This window comes from Ambystoma mexicanum, chromosome 12 (assembly GCF_040938575.1).
Source record: "Ambystoma mexicanum isolate Mex_15411 chromosome 12, UKY_AmexF1_1, whole genome shotgun sequence".
Lineage (NCBI taxonomy): Eukaryota > Metazoa > Chordata > Amphibia > Caudata > Ambystomatidae > Ambystoma > Ambystoma mexicanum.
The window spans coordinates 163,671,757-163,690,726 of NC_090936.1; the positions used below are offsets into that span (position 1 = coordinate 163,671,757).

The 18,970-nt window shown below is 43.1% G+C and overlaps 1 protein-coding gene across 9 annotated transcripts in view; it reads left to right on the forward strand.

The window, feature by feature from the left end:
- Positions 1 to 18,970, forward strand: part of CNOT2 (CCR4-NOT transcription complex subunit 2) — a 1,422,938-nt gene that overhangs the window by 1,255,937 nt on the left and 148,031 nt on the right. For all 9 annotated transcript variants that reach the window (XM_069628237.1, XM_069628243.1, XM_069628241.1 and 6 more), the window contains 2 exons: positions 683 to 744; positions 831 to 880. In XM_069628237.1, the coding sequence (XP_069484338.1) occupies positions 683 to 744; positions 831 to 880 (112 nt within the window). The remainder of the gene's footprint in view (positions 1 to 682; positions 745 to 830; positions 881 to 18,970) is intronic.

Sequence of the window (18,970 nt, forward strand, 5' to 3'; positions counted from 1 at the left end):
TGACAAAGTAGTTTAGGACAGGGGATGTGGTTCAAATACTGTACATGTTAGTAATCTGACATTTGCTGGGATAGCTCCTAGTCAGTCTTCAGGAGGATTCAATCGAAGATGACGATAAAATAATGTGTTATGTTCTGAGTGATATTACATTTCCTAACAGATGAATAGTCATTAACATTTTTGCCATTGGGGTATTTACATCATAAAATGTTCCACACAAGCAGCAGACCTTTTCTTCTTGTGATGTGAATGTATTTATTATGTGTGAGGAAATTAAGTTAGTGTCCCCAATTATTAGGCAGTATTTAATTGTGCAGCTACTGGTTCACAATTGTTATCTTTGGTCTATTTTTTCTAACGCAACACAGCCTAAATTCTGTTTGCAAAGTGTATGATGGTTTAAGGCTAGTTCCTTTGACTAGAAAACTGATGATCAGTTGTGGATCCAATTGGTTAACACAGTGTTGTTGGAGTGAAGGGAAATGTTTATTTATTTTGGTCTCATTTTTTTAATGCTTTTTTATGGCATAAAACATGCAGTATGACAAAGTATTAATTATGGAAGTAAACGAACATATTCTATGCATATCCTTCGTTTAATCATTTTTTCCCCTGGGAGGGAGAGGGAAGCTATTTATTGTTTTTCTTTTTATCAGCATTCTTGTCTTTCTTTCCCCACCAGAAACCTTTATCCCAAATTTGCATCACCGTGGGCATCTTCGCCTTGTCGGCCTCAAGATATTGGTAGGGAAAAAGATTAAAACTGTAATACTTAACAAAAAGTGATGAGGAGCAAATTTAGAATATGTTCTCATTCTGATCTTTTCTAGACTTCCACGTTCCTTCTGAGTACTTAACGAACATTCACATACGAGATAAGGTAAGTGTTCTGAGTCCTGAAAACTGTTTGTTTATGCTTTACCCTACGGTTTCTTTTACAAATTGATTGCTACAAGAAAAGAGAAAATTGGGAGCATTTGAAAAAAAAATTAAACCATTTAGAAAGATAATAAAGCGTAATGGAAATTGAAACATAGTATCAATTATATTTGTTATGACACACACAAGTTATGATGCTGAAGAAACCAGGGAGTGAAACATAGCTGCTGGTGCCTGTTAAGGTTATGCAGAATCTAAAAAGGAATTGCCTGTTCAGCTAGCAACACAAAGTTAACACCCCTGCTCCCATTAACTGTTGCTGATCTTGCACATGACCTATTTAATTCTATTTATTGTTTATATAGTTCATCTTCACCCATAAGGTTTATTGGCTTTTTAATTGGGGCCTGATACATGGGGAGTGCCTGGGAGCTAGGAAATGCAGGATTTTAACTTTGGAAGGGATTTCGGGTGATTCTCTTGGACATTGATATCTGTAAGAAGGGGAGTACCAGATCACAAATTAAATCCATAATGATTGCTTATATGAAATCAACAAAGACATGCCTGTGAACCCAAAGACCGCATATAGCCTTTCTCTCCAGGTTTAGTTTATGTAACCGTACCAATTGGAGGTGAGTTGCACATGTGAACTGTGTGCATCAATATGATACCTCAAAGGCGAATGTGCATTTATTTTGCTGCTGACCATTGTGGTAGGTCAGAATCTGGAGATGGGACAAGGAAGCCTACTTTTACCAAGCTGTATTCTTTCCTCAATGAAATAAAACCTAATCTTTCCCTAAACCTGTGTTACTGATTCCTACTCTTGTCAGGATGCAAGGATGGGATTTACAGAAATGTAGTCCAATGTTCCAAATCCTATTCTAACCTAGTTTCTTTCACTGCGTCTAAAAAAAATAATATAAAACTAAGACCTGCTTTAGCCGATTGCCTGAATGAAGGGCGGATGCTGGCTTCTAACACTGACAATTGCCTTTCGCATAGGCACGGCCTATGCGAACAGTCCCAAACATGCAGCTCATGCACTGCTGGAGATATTGTCTTTGGGCTCCAACAAAGGCTTTCCATCTTTCTCACAAATCAGTCTTTCTCCCCACTCTAGGGCTCCTCTCATTTGCACTCTCCACCATGGGGTTTCTTCCTGCTTTCCCCACTCGGGGGCTCTGCTCTTTCTCTGTTTCCACACTAGTTTTCTTGGTTCTCGCAACACTGGGGCTCGTCTCGGTCTCCCTCCCCACTCTTGGGTTCCTGTATACTTTCCTACCTCTGGGCTTTTTTCTTTCCCTTGCCCCACTCTGAGGCTTCTTGGTGTTCCCCACATTCTGGGGCTTTTCTCTTTCGTTCCACTCTGGGGCTGCTTGATGCTCTCCTCAATCTGGGGCCTGTCTCACTCCTCTCTTGGGTCTCTGCCCGGACTGGGCCATTCCTCCATCTCTTGCCTTACCGACCATCTCCCAGTCCATGGGAGGCACTCTGTACCTCTTTGTGATGGGTGGTGCTCCTCGGCAGGTTGGTGCAGTCTGTGTGGCGCTCCTATCTTCGAGGCGTTGTCTGTGACTGGTTTGCTTGGGTCCTCCTCATACGCTTTTAGGCAAAGTTTGTATGCAGTACCCTCTGGGAATACTACAAACAATTCTGGCTACAGGTATAGGAAACCCAACCTTTGGTATACGCTTGTACTACACAGATTTGGTAGCGTGTGCACAGTCAGGCTTATCTCAAGAGGGGTCAGTGTGAGCTGTAGGGGAGTTATACAGAGATCCACAGTGACAGGTATTCAAATAAACACTTACACTCAAGGTTTCTTGAATAAACACTTTTTAATTTGTCAGTTAGAATAAGCCTTCTTCAGAAGGGAGCAATATAAAGGTAACACACAAATACACTTCAATACTGTACACTCTTAGTCTCTAAATCATTAAAGACCCTTTTGGGATGGCCCACAGACACAACCTACACCCTCAGGTGACTTTAACAACTAGGGTGCTGGGGACATTAATATCTTACTGTTTGCATTTAGAATACTGTTATACGTTTTTTTTAAAAGGAAAAGGTTATTAGAACAAGAGACCACACATTTTCTTAAGCAGGCAAATACTTTAGGATCCTCTATGCAGAGTCATTCATTATAATAGGCAAGGCCAAAGTCAATAGGCAAAAGACTTTTATATAGGATTAAGCACTCCTGGTAGGTAAGTAGAACAATCTTTGCACAATGTTTTAGAAGTCTTTGAAGAAAAGAAGAATCAAATGTAGGGCCACAAGCCGTTAGACTTGTGAGTGATAGAAGATGCAATCAACTCTACAGAAAGAGGTAAGTTCTCTCAGACTTTGTACAGTACCTTTTGAATTGAAGAAAGGTGCAGCAGATGACTTCTGTTCCTGTGCAGCTCAGCAGATCTCATTGTTCCGGCTCAGTCGTGGGGACAAGAGGGAGGACTTCTGGGGACTCCTGCACTGCAATGGGACAGTCACTGCTCGCAACCCGCAATCTTCAAATCCGTGGCTGTTCAATGTTTCAGCTCCTTGCGTCTACCGGCAAATGGCAATACTGCGGTTCCTGGCAGTCAAAATGGACTTGCCTTGCTTCTGGGGTCCCGCACTCTGTTGAGGTGGTTCAGGCTTGGTCAGTCCTGCTTCCGGGGTGTCCGGAGGATCTTCCTGGAGCTCTAGGCCAGCTTAAAAGCAACGCACACAATCTGGTGTCCCTCTCCCTGGCAATATGATTTCCAGTAGCAACCCTGTGGAAATTCAACCAGCTCCGAGAACGATGTCCAGGTGGCTTACTTTGGAGTTGATTGGTCCCACCAACTCAAGGAGGGAAGTCGACCTTGCGGGGGCTTCTCTGTCGATACGGATTTCGAGTTTCAGCACAGCAGCAGGGCTTCACAGGGCAAACCAACGGCCCAGGAGTCGCAGCATGCGTCCTCTTCAAGTTCTTATTCGGTTCCTTCGTCCAGTGGTTGACTCTTCCTTCCAAGCCAAAAGCCTTGCCTTTTATTCAGTTCTCTCCCATTCATTCCAGCCTAGCTGTCAGTCACCCAGCAGGGTGGCTGTCCTTGCTGGACAGTCAGCCGACCAACCACTGCAGAGTGCATTTGGTCTCCTAGGAGACTAAGCACAGGGAGTTTCGGGCACCTCCCTCACTTCCTGCCTACCCCAGACACCCTGGAGCCAAAGGCGAGCGTCACTCGTGAATCCCGCAAAAGGCGGGCGTCACTCGTGAATCCCACCAAAGGCAAAGTGAACAATGGGACCAAACCTGGTTTGGCTCGCAGAGTAAATATCAAGAAGGACCTTTCCACAAAGAAATGGCAAATAAGAAGACCGGGGCCATTTTGACAAAAATGGGACCCTTGGCTGCTTACTACAGCTGCGAACGCAGCCCGTGGTAAATGCACTGCACGGTAGTCAAAGCTAAACCACTGCCATCAGACATTCAGTGAGATGGTAAATGGAAATGGTAACATAACATTGATGCATGAGAAGCTAGACAAAGTGGATACCAGGTAACCCCTCCAGCACCCTATTGTAAGATACTGTGTGCTGGGTCTAGAAAGTTACAAATGTAAGTAAAGCAATTTCACTTTACTGCTCTTGGAAATAGTAGTTTATCCCAGAGAAGGTATTTAAACCTTTGGCAAATCTGAAAGACTTCCCTGTGCCACTGCACTGAAGGTGCTGTGTGACACAATGTAAAAGATGATTCCTATGGAGTTTGTCATACTCCACATACTCCACAACCAAAAGAAGCACAAAGCTTAGAAAGCATCAGATATCTGGACAAAAATGGAGGCAAAGTTTTGGAGAAAAGTCCTCATGCTGCCAAATTCAACAGCGGGTGCTTCGATTCGTAAAGAGCTTAGTTTGCCGTCCCTTAAAAGCTCGGTAGAACAGGCAAAACTGATGCTTTATAGGAAATGCCGGATGGCAGAGCCCCCTTCAATTTATAACTTAATAAATCAGGAACTTGAACGAACTACTACCGGAAGCCTAATGAAATGGAAAAACGACAACATCTGGCTGTTGAAACAAATACAGGTGAATGAAGATACATTAATCACCAATCCGAAACAAGTCCTCAAAAAATTGCAAGAATACGATTGGATACTAACTCTGGAAAGCGCGGAAAAAAATAAGCGGACTGCACACTTGCCACCAAATGTCAAAAGACTAAATGAATTACAAGAATTCATCAAAAAATTCCCTTGCAGGAAGGAGAGAGACATGCTGCTACGTGCTCGCCTCAATCTTTTGCCTACAAATGAGATCTTGGCAATAAGAGGCAAAACTGCATCCAATTTCTGTCGTTTTTGCAATGTACAAGAAACAGAATCAATACGTCATTTACTGCTAAAATGTGCCGCAAACCAACAAGTGAGAAGCCGTTATTTGAGACATATTTTTTCAGATTTTATCATAGCTGACGAAGACACTTGTTGGCCTTGCTTAATGGGAGGAGACAAGACAAAATGGCAGATAGCTACATACATAATATTAGAATCACTTAATCTGCCACGATCATAGTCTGCGAGGACGGCACATTTTTAGCGAGACCATCAGTTTCACTCAGCGAGACAACCTGTTGTATGCGAATTTTATGACAAAATGTCATTTTGTAAAAATCTTTTGATTAAATACAAAAAAAAAACAAAAAAAAAAAGAAATCACATTAAAATACATGAGAGAGTGGAAAAAAGGGTCTCACTCTCTCCAGGTTCAAAAATCAAGTCCTCACAATCCAGCAAGGATGCTGGGGGTCTCTAAGGTGGAGTGAATTGGCACATTTCTGAGAATTCTCCCTAACACCTACCCCTAAAACGGTCTTAAGAAAATGTGCGGAGTGTTCGGCTAAGATGTCCATAACCAATCCTCATCGAGTATGTTTTGGCTGCCTGGCGGTGGGCCACATTGTCGAAGATTGTGGCACGTGCCAGTCTGACTGGAAAAGCGTTAAAGGAGCTCAAGGGGAAACGTGCTTTGGACAAACCATCCTGAGTTAGTCTTTGGTGGCCCCCATAAAAGTTTTGTCTGAATATAAGAGCACAAGAGGGAGATCCCCACACCGGGCTCAAGAGGCAAGGTAAAAGTTCAAAGCGTTCGAGATCTCGGCGGTCCTGTCCTGTTCGAGGAGATCAAAGAAACTCAGTCCATGCTCCAGGTTGTCCTCTACGGATTCCTCACCCGAAGGGAAATTGTTAAGATTTCCTGAAAAGGGGGCTAGTCAAGTGGAACTGGAAGAGTCCTTATTTTCTGTCCTGAAAAAGGACAGAGGTTTGCGACCCATCTTGGACTTGACATGATTGAACAGGTTCCTCAGGAAGGACAAGTCCAAGATGGTCACTCTTGCAGATCTTCCAAGCCCTTCACCTCCAGGATTGGATGGTTTCATTGAATCTTCAGGATGCTTATTTTCATGTGCCAATTCATCTCAAACACAGGAAATACCTGGGATTCACCGTTGGCAGTTCTCACGATCAGTTTTAAGTTCTGCCATTCGGGCTGACCTCCACCCCAAGGGTTTTCACCAAGCTGATGGCGGCGGTGGCAGCAAATCTATGGAGAGGGGGTGGGGGATTCACATCTACCCCTACCGAACAGGCTCTGGAACATCTGGACAGCACCTGTCATTCTCTCCACAAGCAGGGCTTCTCCCTCAACTTTAAAAAGTCCCACATGACACCTTCCCGGAAGCTGCAATTCATTGGGGCAGTCCTGGACTCCTCCTTGGGGGAAAAGCTTTGCCACCCGAGGTGAGGGCTATCCACATAGTGCAGATGGTAAACAAATTTCAAAGTGCCTCATATCTTCCGGGCTTCAATTTTCTGAGGTTGCTCGATGACTGATCTGGTATCGATCCTGAACGTGGTCACGCAGGATCTCCTGTAGTGGTCAGTCAAGGAGAATGTGTTGAAGTGGGAACCTTTTTGGCAACCATGGCCAGAGATTATGGTGGTTACAGGCGCCTCCCTATCAGGTTGGGAGGTCACACCAACGATCTAACCATCAGCGGACACTGGTTTTCATCAGATTCCAAACTGCATATCAACCTTTTTGAGCCGAGGGCAATCTGACTAGCGCTCATGGCCTTCCTGGCCTCTGTAAAAAGTGTCCTGATAATGACAGACCACACAGTGACCATGCATTGCCTCCAAAAGCGAGGGGGGGGTCACTGCCTCTGTGCAGAAGGGCAAGGCAGCTCTGGTTTTGGGCACTGCAAGCAGGCATCTCTGTCGGCAGTTAATCTGGCTGCAGAAGAAAACACGGAGGTGGACACTCTGAGCAGGCAGAGCAGTCTCTCACACGAGTTGGGTCAACCGGATGTGCGAACAGTTTGCTCCAGGGAATTCCCCCCCCCACACACAAGAGGAGCTCTAGGGGACCCGTTCGTAGTGGACTTGGAATTTCCATTTCTGTACATGTTTCAGCCGATGATTCCCCTCATTCCTCATGTTCTCAGGAGGCTAAGAACATTTTGGAAATCCATGACCCGATTGCCCTGTGTTAGGCAAGAATTGATGTAACACGGTGAGACTACACCACACTTGTCCTCTTGGTATTAGATAACCCACCTTTTGGTATAGGCCTGTACTACACAAGTTGGTAGTGTGACTGAGCAGCCAGGCTTATCTCAAGAGGGTTAAATGTGAGGTGTAAATCTGTAGCAATGAAATTCACAAATGCAAGTAGCCAAGTAACACTTACACTCAAGGTCTTAGATATAAATATTTATTTAACATCAGTTTTTAATAAGCATTTTTTAAAAATGGCAATATAGGTAACAATCAAATATACTTTAAAATACGTTTCCAAAATCAGCATAAGTTTAGTAGATACTTTTTAGAGATGCTTTTTATACACTTCATACACCCGGAGGAGACTTCATTGAAAAGGACAGTAATGGCATTTATATATCACTAGTACAATTTGTAGATTCTGAGTTTGCAGAAAGGAAAGGTTAGAGGAAGTAAACAGATTCTCAGGGCATGTGAGTATACTTAAATATTCCAATGAAGTCTAGACAAAACCTTTCTTAGCAATAATAGTCTAAAACCAAGTTATCACCTCCTGAGGGACAGAAAATATCAGTCAATGGGCTAGAAGGATATGCAGGGAGCCAGGACAGCCAAAGTCAATTGGAGCAGTCTATGGAGCTGAGGCACTTTGTAGTTAAAAAAAAAAAGTCCTGAACAAAGTTTGAGTATGTTTTGTAGAAAATGACTGTAGGGTCACAAGCTGTTACTTTTGTGGTGCGTAGAGCTGAAATACTCTAACAAAAGTAGCTACTGCAAGTCTCAACTGAGAAGAGCAAAGCAAAAGACACTGAGGTCAGTACCCCAAGTCTGAACAGTTCCTCTGTTTTGAAGAAGTGGTCCAGCTGGCTTCTCTCCTGTTGCAGTGATGTAGATCCTGGGTTCCTGAGCCTCAGTTATGGGGACAAGAGGTAGGACGTCTGAAGGACTCTTACGGCAGCAAGTTCAAGGTCTTTGGCATCTACAGGCTCTTTTTGCATCAGCGGTACTTTGCGGTTTCTGCGCGTGCTAAAAACGGCACCACCATGTATCTTGGATACCGATTGGGCTTCCTTCAATCCTGGAGTCCTGCACTCTGGTGAGGGGACTCAAGCTCTGGTTGTCCTTCTTCCGTAGGGTCTGTAGAAGACTGCTGGAGCTTCTGGACGGATTGCATACGTTGCACTCGACTACGGTTTTCTCTACCCCTGGCACTGCGTTCCTGCAGCAGCAAAGAAGTGTAGCCAGTCGGGGAAGATGGTCCAGTGGAGTTCGTCTCTGGGTTAGTTGGTCGCTCTAACCCAAGGGAAGAAGTCATCCCTTCCGGAGCTTCTCTTGTCGATCAGAAAAGGGAGTTTACGCACAGCAGCAGGGCTTCACCGGGCAATTCAAAGGTCCAGGAGGATGTAGCAAGCTTTGTTCATGGTTTCTTAGTCGGGTGTTCTCCCCTGTGTGTTAGGCAAGATTGTGTGCAGTATCCTTTGGAGCACTAGAACAACCTTGACCTCCTGGCAATAGGAACCCAAACTTTGCTAGAAGTCTGTACTATACAGGTTTGTAGTGTGGCTGAGCAGCCAGCCTTATCTCAAGAAGGGTTAATGTGAGCAGTAGGGTTGTAACAGTTTCACAGTGACAGTATTCACATAAACACTCAAGGTATCTTGATCAAACAATTATTAATTTAACAGTCAGTTATACAAACCTTCTTCAGAAGAGAGCAAAACATTTAACAAATAATATACTTCAAAACACACTCTTAGTTTCTCTAAATCCGATGATACCCATTGGGGATGGCACACAGACACTTCCTACAACCTCAGTTGACTTAAATAGCTAGGACACTGTGGACATTGATTTATCACTGGTATATTTAGAGCAATACTGAGTTTGGTGCAAAGGTTAGATATGGGAATAAAACAAAGGTTAACAATAATTCATAAAAGTTAAGTACTTTTTGAACCTTCCAATGTCAAGTAAATGTAACCCTTTCCTGGGGGAAAGGTAAAGGGGCAGAGTCAAAGGTAAGGAGAGTCTCCCGGGGAGCCAGGACAGCTAATGTTAGTTGAACAAAGTCTTGGGGAGCTGAAGATCTTCTTTGCAGGTAAGAAAGTCTTGCACAATGTTTGTAGAAATAAGATTCACTTGAAGGGCCACAAGCTGGGAGGCTTGTGAGGGGCAAAGCTTTAAGCAACTCTGCAAGGGCAACCAAGACAAGTCTCAACTGAGAGCATGTAAGGCTACACAACAAGTGGTAAATTCTCTTAGACTTTACAGTACCTTTGGTTAGAAGAAATGGTTCCAGCTGGCTTCTGTTCCTGTGCAGCGCTGCAGATCTTGGTCCTCAGTCGTGGGGTCAAGAGGGAGGACGTCTGGGGACTCCTGCACTGCAATGGGGCAGCAATGGACAAACTTCAAATCAGTAGCACTTCGGTGTTTCAGCTCCTTATGTCTGACAGCAAATAACACTGTGGTTCTCGGATACCACTTCAGACTTTCCTCGCATCTGGGGTCCAGCGCTCTGAGGTGGTTCAGGCTTGGTCAGTCCTGCTTCAGGGATGTCGGAGGATCTTCCTGGAGCACAGTTCCGACTTAAAAGCGATCCACTCGATTTGGTCGTCCTCTCCCTGGAACTTAGGTTCCAGCATCAGCAGTGGAAGTGCAGCCAGCTCCGAGACGATGTCCAAACGAGTTCACTTTGGAGCTGATTTGTTCCCACCAACTCAAGGGGAGAAGTCGTCCTTGCCGGGCTTTTCTAGTCGGAACGAATTCAGAGCATCAGCACAGCAGCAGGGCTTCACCGGGCAAACCAACGGTCCACGAGTTGCAGCAGGCGTCTCTTCCAAGTTCTTCTTCAGATTCCTTCGTCCAGTGGTCGACTCTGCCTTCCAAGCTAAAAAGCCTTGCATTTTATGCAGGTTTCTCCAATTCATTCCAGCGTAGCTGTCAACCACCCAGCAGGGTGGGTGTCCTTGCTGGACAGCCAGCCAATCACCTTTGGGTACATTCCTGTAACCAAGGGAATTAAGCACCGGGATTTTCGGGCACCTCCCTCACTTCCTGCCCCTTCCAGACATACTGGAGCCAGAGGTGGGCTTCACTTGTGAATCCTGCCAAAGACGAAACGAACAAAGGTATCAAACCTGGTTTGGCGCGCAGAGTAAATCTCGAGAAGGCCCTTTCTGACAAGAAATGGCGAAAAAAGACGACCGGGGCCATTTTGACAAAATGGGCACCCATGGGTGCTTTACTGCACACAGTGGTAGTAAAAAAGTAAACCACTGCCACCAGCCATTAATTGTAGAAAGGGTAAAATAAAAATGTTACATGAGAAACTAGACAAACGGATACTAAGTAACCCCTCCAGCACCCTCTGGTAAGAAAGTGTGTGCTGGGCGTAGACAGTTACAAAATGTAAGTAAAGTAAATTTCACTTCACTGATCTTGGAAACAGTAGTTTCACCAAGAGAAGATATTTAAACCTTTGGGAAATCTAAGAGACTTCCCTGTGCTACTGCACTGAAGGTGCTGTGTCTCAAAATGCAAAGATGATGCCTATGGAGTTTGTCAGACCCCCAAAGTCAAAAGAAACAGACCAAATCACAGAAAAATACATGAGAATGGGAAAAAGGTCTTTCTCTCTCTCTTTTTCTCTCTTTCTCTCTCTTTCTCTCTCTCTTTTTCTCTTTCTCTTTTTTTCTCTCTTTTTCTCTCTCTTTTTCTCTCTCTTTCTCTCTTTCTCTCTTTCTCTTTCTCTCTTTCTCTCTCTCCTGTTTGGAAATTAAAAGTCCTAAAGTCCAGCAAAAGAGCTGGGGGTCTCCAGGGTAGAGAGGAATTAGCACATTTCTGAGAATTCTCCCTAAAACAGTGGTCGACTCCTTATTGTCCCAAAACCCTCAACTTTTAAGCAGGTTGCTCCCATTCACGCACAGCCTAGACCGTCACTCAAACAGCAGGGTGGCTGTCCTAATAGCCAATCAGGACGGGGTGCATTCAGGCATTCATGTAGGCAAAGGACAGGGGAGTTTGGGGAACCTCCCTCACTTCCTGCCCTTCCAGATTAACTGGAGCCAGAGGCGGGTTTCAGAACTGAAGCCAGCCAAAGGCAAAACAAACAAAGGGCTCGAACCTGGCTTGGCGTGCAAAGTAAAACCCAAGACATAACAGAATAGAAAAAGACCCGGGGCATTTTGACAAAATGGTCACCCATAGGTGCTATACTGCAGCTGAGGATTCAGCCTGCAATAGAAAAGTGCAATGGTAGGAAAATTAAGCCACTACCACCACCCATTTAAAGTAGAGAGGATAACATAAAAAATGTTACAATGGTAGTTAGAACAAGGGTCTACTAGGTAACCCCCCCAACACTCCACATAAGATGTGTGTTGGACCTGCAAAGAGAAAAGGTAAGTGAAGTCGATTTCACTTTACTATTCTTGGGAACAGTAGTTCACACAAGAAAAGGTATGTAAACCTTATGAGAATGTAAAGGATTTCTCTGTGACACTGCACTGAAGGTGCTGTGCGTCACCATACAAAATGAAGGTGCCTATGGAGTTTGTCAGACTCCAAAAACAAAGTAAATCTACAATCCAAATCAGGTCAAAATACATGAGTGAGTGAGAAAAAGGTCTCACTCCAGGGTAAAAATTAAAAAGTCCTAAAGTCCAGCAAAAGTGCTGGGTGTCTCGAAGGTTGAAGGGAATTGGACAGAAATGAGAATTCTACCCAACATCCCGGACTGGGCCAGGAGGACATGGTACCCTGAACTTCTGGAAATGTCCATCTGCCCTCAAATTAATCTTCCACAAAGGGAGGACCTTCTCTCGCAAGAGGGGGGTTGCAGTCTTCATCCAGAGATCAGGACCCTCAATCTCTACACATGGTTTCTGAGAGGTTGAGGTACAAAGATTGGGACCTTCCAAAAGATTTCATGGAGTTATTGCTTTTGCCCAGCAACAAAATCTTTATACCGCTGCTGTTGGAACAAGTTTTGCAGCTGGTGATGAGATAAAGTAATTGATCCATTTACTTGTGACACGCCATCTGGTTTTTCTACTCAATTGTAACGCATCAGGGGCGACAGCCAAAGGCTATCTGGCTACGCTGTCCATTTTCAAGCACTCTCCAGAACAAGGTTCCTACTTCAAGGTTCCTATAGTCCCATTTCTAAAAGGGTTGACCAACATCTTCCCACGGGTTCCTTTTATTGTACTGAGATCTCAACCTAGTTTTAAGATTCCTGATGGCCTTTCCATGTTAGCCATTACATTTTGGTCTACTTGGGATGTTGTCTTTGAAAACTGTATTCTTAACAGCTATTACTTCTGCTCGCCTTGTCTTCTAAACCACCATTCACGGTATTTCATTAGGACAATGTACTTTTGAAGGTTTGTCCTTTTCTGCCAAAAATGGTGTCTGAATTTCAATTGACGCAAAAGATTCTTACTGGCTTTCTACCCTCCTCCTTTTCATCCTCCTATGCGGACCACAGAATGGGACAAGCGGTTACAAAACAAATGCTGTCTCAGTGGATCATGCTATTTATATCCGAATGTTACAACATGGCCGGGAAAGAGGTTCCCTAAGGTCTAAGGACCAACTCGCCCAGAGGTGAAGCCACTTCTTAAGCCCTCCAGAGAGGGGTACTGCTACAAGACATCTGCAATGCTGACACCTGGTCTTCTGCGCATACATTGTCAAAATATTACTGTTTAGATTCCCTTTTGGGCCGGGAATCCAGATTTGGAAAGGCTGTGTTACACAGCATAAACCAAAAAGAAATCAAAATCAAACTCTTCTTTCCCACCTCCTGCAACACACAACTATGGGATAATATCAAAGATCAAGAATATGTGGGAGGACACAATCTATTCGAAGAACAATTTACTTACCATGGTAAGGTACTTTCAACTGGATGTTGCTCCCATGTATTCCTCATCGCCCCTCCCAACCTGCCCCTGAGAACTGAGGTAATGGGCGCGATGCATTGCCATATATACCAGCATCAACGTCATACTCGGAGGCTCTCGAGGGATAGGAGGTCAACAACGCACGGCACCCTCTGCTGAGTAAAGTTTCCAAGCTGCAAGCAGGATATCCGAGTATATCAGAGATGAGGGATACGTGGGCGGAACATCCATTCGAAAGAACATTAGTAGGAGTAAGTAATTTCTTCTTGTACTGCCCGGCAGCTTCTCTGTTAAAATAATCTGTTTTCTTCATCTATGCAGTTGAATCATTTGTTGACACAGCAAGTGGATGGGAAAAAGAGTATGTGTCCACTCTTTCGATTTCTGTGATGGTTAGCATCAAACGCTTTGATCCTCCCACAAATTGCTTGTAGTAACCATCTTTCTGCTGGTTAATGTGAGTAGAACTAAAGCCCTTTGAAATGTCTGTTCCTACAGATTTTTTATATTTTGAAATATAACTTGACTGGTCATAGCAAACGCATGATAATATTTCTTCAATTTGCATACTTTCTAATATAATAGTACTACCCAACTTAATCTCCTTTCGTACCGTAGCTGTCGCCCAGCACCTATTCTTGTCTGTAGGTGAGTTAATTGTGCCCCAATCAGGGAAATCCAACCTGGAACCTGAGAAGGAGAGCCAGTGGAAAGTAGAAGGCCAGAGTAGAAGCAGCCACAGTCAAACATAGGACAGTCAGTAATATGGAGGAAAGGGGGGCTGTTTGTTTATTCTGGGATGCATGTAGACTGGGCAATGCTGGCACCACCTGAGTTGGATGAGGAGGAGAATGCCAAAACCGTAGCACATAATGCTAGAGGGGCCTATAGCATACATGCTAACATTATCCATTCCATTTTGGAGATGCTGGCCTAGTCCTGATTTTAACTTTTTAACTTTCCATTTTAGGACTTGTCCTGGATTTCCCCATTGTTTGTTTTTATTAATTATGCAGTATGACAAAACAGTCAACTTTTAATACTATCCTTCACTTAGCAACCAAAGTTTGATGAGTCAAACCATTTAAATACATACATGGAAAATATACAAATTAATTCATTAAAATGGTTGCAATCTTGTTACACAGTTTAGTTGTAAATAAAATGCATCCGTCATTGTTACCCGACTTAAACGTATCCCGAATGTCAAGGATAGCTCAGGGGCATCGAGTTTGTCTTGGAAGCAACATAGCGCAGCGCAACCGGTTTGAATCCTGATTCCCGCGCTTAGAAATCACTCAGTGTTAAGGGCATTATAAATGAACAATTATAATAAATCAATGTACATTGTATTACTCACCAGTCCCCATGCCAGCACATACCCTCTTCGTATTGCTTCTAACGCTGTGCAACTAACTCAAAATTAAATGTTTAGCTGTTTCTTTGCAATGATCCTCACACAATCGGCAATGCATGTACTCCCTCGGTATTCCAGTACGTGCTTCCAGTAATTCATAATGTATTCACCCCATTAAACTTAACTTTAATGTATGCCAACATTATGTGGTTCCCCAAAAAGTGGGCAACATAAGGAGTACTCACTCGCCTTTGGTATTATGCTGCAAATAATGCTACAGTAGACTTTCCTGCAAGGTCTACTAAATTTTGCTCTTGGTCTTGCTCTTCATTGAGATTTCACATCTCTTTCTTAAATCCTACTTATGAGAAAGAAAGGCGTTCACTGGGTGTCCTATTGATCCGTGTTCTAGCACACAGCCAGTCTGCCAGTGTAACTGTGCTTCGTATGGTTGTCTTCACTGACCAACCTATCTTTGAGTAACAATCATAACGTGCCAGTACTTGCATTCATTACTTTCCAGTCTGTTCTAAGGCTTCATGACTCAATCTTTGCCGTAATACTAGTAACATCATACTCCCGATAGATGTATTCAACTAGCATACTTTACTTTAGTCACATAAGCTTGCGTAGTATACATCGCTCCAGTTTTGCCCACTCAAACACCATCTTCATTCACCAGAACTCTATTCCATAATTGATTATGGGCAGGATTTTGCTATTGTATAGTTTGAGAATGATATCCACCAAATAGCCTTGTAGCCTTGTATATCATAGATTTAATGGAGCCGACAACCTTGGGAAGTCCAGATCTGAACATTCTGTATGTGCAGCCTGCCTTTTAATTTTGAGTCAATAGTCCCACCTAGATATTTATAGGAATTTCTGTTTTACTAATGTTAATATTGCGTGAATTTAACTGGGCAAAGTCCTACAAGCGATCCAGCATAGACTGCATACCCTTAAAGGTGAGATCCAACAGTACCAGGTTGCGCACCTGAGGAGTGCCCTGGGGAGTGCTGTTGGGCTGTGCATGCTGTGGAGGATTCCTAAAATCATTTTCTGAAGGTATAGTGGTTAATCACTGCTGCCGCGATTAAAGTTGAAGCTAATACCAATAGACAATGGGCTAATAGCACTGTCTTATTTTTCTAAAGCCATGCATATTGTGACCGTGGTGGACTCTTTTGGACATTCTAAAGGACTTTGAGTGCTGTTTTGCTGGCGGCGAGTGGCGTGGCGTGGTGTGAAGGCACTTTCTTTGATGTTAGGATTGTCCTAATATAAGGAGAGGTAAAACAACTTGTTGACAGCAACAGCATTCCTAATAGTATTATTGCAGTAGGATATTTCACATCTTTTTAAAGATCTGGGTATGCCCGCAACAACAGGGAAATATATCCTAAGAAGCGGTGCTAAAAGCGAGGCTAAAATCGTATTTATAGACAGGTCTGTGGTAGTAATAAGTAGCATGAAAAAAAGTGTTTTAAGAAAAAAGACAAACAGAAAGTTGAGTGCCCAATTAAAAAACAAGGGAGCTGAGATTATCAAGACAGTTTGGGAGGAGAGTGGCTACCCAAAGACAGACCAGGAAATAATCTCATCCTTCTTCAAAAAATTGGTAAACATTGCGTTAACAAAGCCCCCAGTCATGGAGGATAACCATCTCTCCTGAGATGGAGAGAAATGTGGAATCGAACCCTATTGATAACTCCCTGGTAAATATGGTGCTAAATCTTAGGGAAAATACTTTGCAGGGTTCATGCATTGGTATTGTGGGAGAAGTTGTGGGCTTAAATGAAGAAACTGTCCCCCTGTCAAATATGGAAAAATAACCCGACCTCACTGCAATAGCAAATAGAGCATATGTATCATCGCTGGCCAGGAAGGAGTCTTCCTCATCTTCTGAGTCCGGTGAACAAGATGGTCCTTACAAACCAGAACATGTTAACATAATAAAAGCCTGGTTTAGCTTGTGCAATACAATGTATAATGAGCAAAAAGTAATTAAAGAGGACCTAACGATGCTGGTGGATGTTATATGCACTAATACTATGGAAAGCTAAATTCTAGGACTAGGGAGATAATAACGTTGCATGATGATGATGATGATGAAGAAGAGATAGCGATGGATCAAAGCATGGAAAACTGTTGTCATATCTGATGAGGGTGATATGATTGGTGCTTCAGAAAATTCCTGCGCGCACACAGGAAAAAAATGGTGAAGATGAGAAAAAGCAAAAGAATATTGTGACTAATAAAAAATGTAAATCGAAACAAGCTATGTCGCTAGCTGGTTCATCTAAGAGCGTAAGATGTGTAGAAATGCCAAGGAGCTTCCAATTGACAGCAAATAAACCAAACGCTAAAACACCTGATAAATTAAATAGATCCTCAGCAAAAACAATTGGATACAGAGAAAGTCAAACAATGGGAGGAAAGAAATCACGACCACTGATGAAGGGGATAGGGTGGAGGAGGTGGTAATGAGCTCAAACAGTATTGATCATGATGATGGATTGCAATTTGAAGATTGGGATTTAGGAAATGATTAAATGTAGGAGCAACAAGCTACAGAAAATCCCAATAAAAGAATAGTTTGTTCACAGATGTTCTAAATTGTATTGAAATGAATACATCGTCCATTAAAATAATGGATACATTTGCTTCGTCTTGCAGTCCATTCCTGAACAGGCATAATGTACTCTAATTACTGCATCAAATTCTGGAATTAAAGGCAATAACGAGTAGAGACATGGCTTTGGTGGAATTACCAAGGTCTGCGCAGATACAAATTGGGTTATACTGCATTTGGAGACTCCTATTATTGCTGAACTAATCTTCATCTATGCTCTGGAGCTTAAGGAACTGGGCTATGAGGCCCAAACTAACATTAAATTAAATCTCCCAGAAATGAGAGCAAAGGAAATGGCAAAATAGATAGGATCTTAAAGGACGTTGGTATTCCTGATTTAGATAAGCTAGTCAAATGCATTGTGTGAAAACGCATAAAATTTCCAGAGGTTGAGCTAAAAGATATATCGAGCAAATATGTTACTGCTACAGACGAAGTAGATTGACAAAAACTGTTGCAAATGACAAATGGGAAATCCTATAATGGAATACGAGGGACCAAAATTAGTTTTTGTCAAGATTGGATGGGTTGAGGTATTTAATAGAGGTGGATATATTTGCCCTCCAGGAAACATGGTTAGTGAGGGAAACTTGAAATTGATGGATAGCATATAGTAAAGGAGAAAGCCATGCCAGGTGAAAAAAGCAGTCCGTTTGGGGGTTTGATGTTGGGGGTTAAAAATAGTTTGAAAATCACCGAATATGATGGTGCTGATCAACAGCGATTGTGCAACTAGCTGCGGTAGTGTATTATCAAGGAGTATGGGTTATTAATGTCTACAATCCCCCTCAACAACAAAGGCATTTTGAAAATGATAGAAGCCTTAGATTGGAATAAGCTGGGAGAATCCGATCAGATGGAACAACATATGTTATGTACCGCCCAGATGCTCATTCAATTTTTAATCATCTGCATGTTCTTACCGATATTCCCACAGTGCATTTGTGCCACTATTATCGGTTTGAGGGCAAGTGGAAGGAATTCCCAAAGTGCCTTCAATATGCCTGACCCAATCTCCATTAAGCACCTCGCATATCTCTGGGCAGTGCTGGTTATGCGAATTAACATTGTTCCAGAAAGTCTTGGAGTGTAACAAGTGGAAGAAATTAGTTAATTCTAGTGTTACTGACGACTCTGTGTATTTGGGCCACTTTAACCACAATTTATACTGTGCACGGCTTATGCCAACATGTAATGCGTGATTCTTATGATAAAGTGTGTCACGACCAACAGTTCTGCTCTCAAAAGTCTTTTTCTGTTTCTTAGCATGCAGTCAGTGTCACGTCTGTGAGCGGTTTGTACCTGTTTCGCTCCAATTTAAGTGTCTTCTTTTTTACAAGTATGCTAGTACTAATTCTTTTCACACAACTTTGGTATGTAAAAATTTGCCATCTCCTTAGTAAGTTGATGGGGTGTATGACTTACCGGTGCAATTTATTAGTGGTCCATTTAATACGATTTTTCGAATGGATTGTGTCCTCCAACATATTCCAGATCTTTGACATGTGATGTCCACAGCTGTGTAGTTTGGAAACATTTCAGCAGAGGGGTCCTGCGTCGATGGTGTCTGGTCGATGTCCCTTGAAGTCCTCAGTCGAGGGCGACGTCACTGGATGTTATAAATAGGACGCACGGCGCCCGTAGCCTCAGTTCC